This window comes from Leiobunum rupestre, chromosome 5 (assembly GCF_980474605.1).
Source record: "Leiobunum rupestre chromosome 5, qqLeiRupe1.1.hap1, whole genome shotgun sequence".
Classification (NCBI taxonomy): domain Eukaryota; kingdom Metazoa; phylum Arthropoda; class Arachnida; order Opiliones; family Sclerosomatidae; genus Leiobunum; species Leiobunum rupestre.
In genome coordinates this window covers 17714916-17716383 of record NC_143388.1, presented here as the reverse complement: position 1 = coordinate 17716383, position 1468 = coordinate 17714916, and the positions used below count along the sequence as shown (strand labels likewise).

General features: G+C 45.9%; 1 protein-coding gene across 1 annotated transcript; it reads right to left on the bottom strand.

The window, feature by feature from the left end:
- Positions 1 to 488: 488 nt before the first annotated feature.
- On the bottom strand, positions 489 to 1229 carry LOC149943687 (uncharacterized protein F54H12.2-like). The gene has a single exon (XM_090176143.1). The coding sequence runs from the start codon at positions 1227 to 1229 to the stop codon at positions 489 to 491; it is 741 nt and encodes a 246-aa protein (XP_090032269.1).
- Positions 1230 to 1468: the final 239 nt, after the last annotated feature.

The window sequence follows — 1468 nt, the reverse complement described above, 5'->3', positions numbered from 1 at the left end:
AATTCCATATACACGAGACAACTTAACGCAAGGGGCACTGATTTAGCGAACCCTAACTCGAGCCTCAATTGTCCCTGTCTTGTCGGGTTGAAGTGGAATACTGAACTGGCGCTTAAGTCTTGGGACAGGTCGAATACGTATAAACAGAATCCATGAGGATACTCGGCTAACGAAATCTGATTGCCCTGATCTTTATAATGCAAGCCACTTCCGGTGAATAAAGTGTGATAAGCTTCGACGTAGAGATTATCGTCGTAATTGGGTCGCAAGGGTTTAGAATCGACACCCTCGGAAACCGAATAAAGAGCTAAGCTATTCACGTTAAAATGCTCGAAACAAAATGGCGTTTTGGCTAGATTACCGTTGTAGGCGTCGTGATCGAGTAAACCCACAGTAACGCGATTGGGCATTGTCCCTAAATGTAAATTATTTATAGTGGTGCTTAACACGCTCGAGTTTATAGTGAATATTTTCGTTTTGGTCCTGGTTTAGGCGTACTTGGCCGCTGATTGGGCTAGAGCGGCTTCGTGAGCTAGAAGTATTTTAGGAGCCACGCGAACTTTGCGAACCAAAAGCGTAGCGTCCGAAATCACTATTCGATAAACAGCGTCAGCCTTGGCTTTACCCATCAACGCGAAATTGGCTTTACTGCGCGACAGTTTTACGCGGAGATCAACGCCATTTATAATGAATTTTTCCACGTTGAATATGTCCAGGAAAAGAGGACCTATCAGCTCCACTTCTTTAGACTTGCTGGTTAACGCTTTTCTAGTTTCATAGCCTTCGTTGGTGGTTAAATTATGCATAGCCCCCGCCGTGTCTTTATGCCACATAGCCGAGGTCAAATGGGACAATTTAGGGTCACTGCCATAGTTTAGAAGAGTTTCGACGTAAGAACGGTACGCCGACGGCGAGAGCAGGGTACCTTTTAGATGAACTTCGGCTTGACTGAACAACGTGTTGAGAAAGTTATTGCACGGGGCGACCTCATCGTCATCCACTAGGTCGGTTCCCGCAGCGTCGGCGACGATATTAAATTTCAGGTACATATACGTTAAAGGTAAATCGAGATAGTCGTCTCCACCGCTTAACACGTTGAATTCGATGGCTTCGCCGCGTAACGAAGACATGGGTTGATAAGTCATCCATTTTCCTCCTTCGATAGACGTCTGAATCGGTGTAGATTCGAACAAATCTAATTCACTCTTAAGCGCTTGACAATGGGCCATGACGTTTTCGTTTGCGAGCGGTGAAAATGTCAAGAACCTTCCGGGTGGCGTTCCGAACTCGTAATGACTTCTCTGTTTTCGCGGGCAACTTTTTCTTAGTTCGTTTGGGAACGGCTCGGCGTCTACGTTTGCCAGACCCGTATTGTTGTTTTAGCGTGTCCTAAGTTTCGTTGATCCTCCGCTTGGCGGCCGATTTGACATTCTCTCCTTTTTGAACGTCACTAAGAATTTGACTGCCA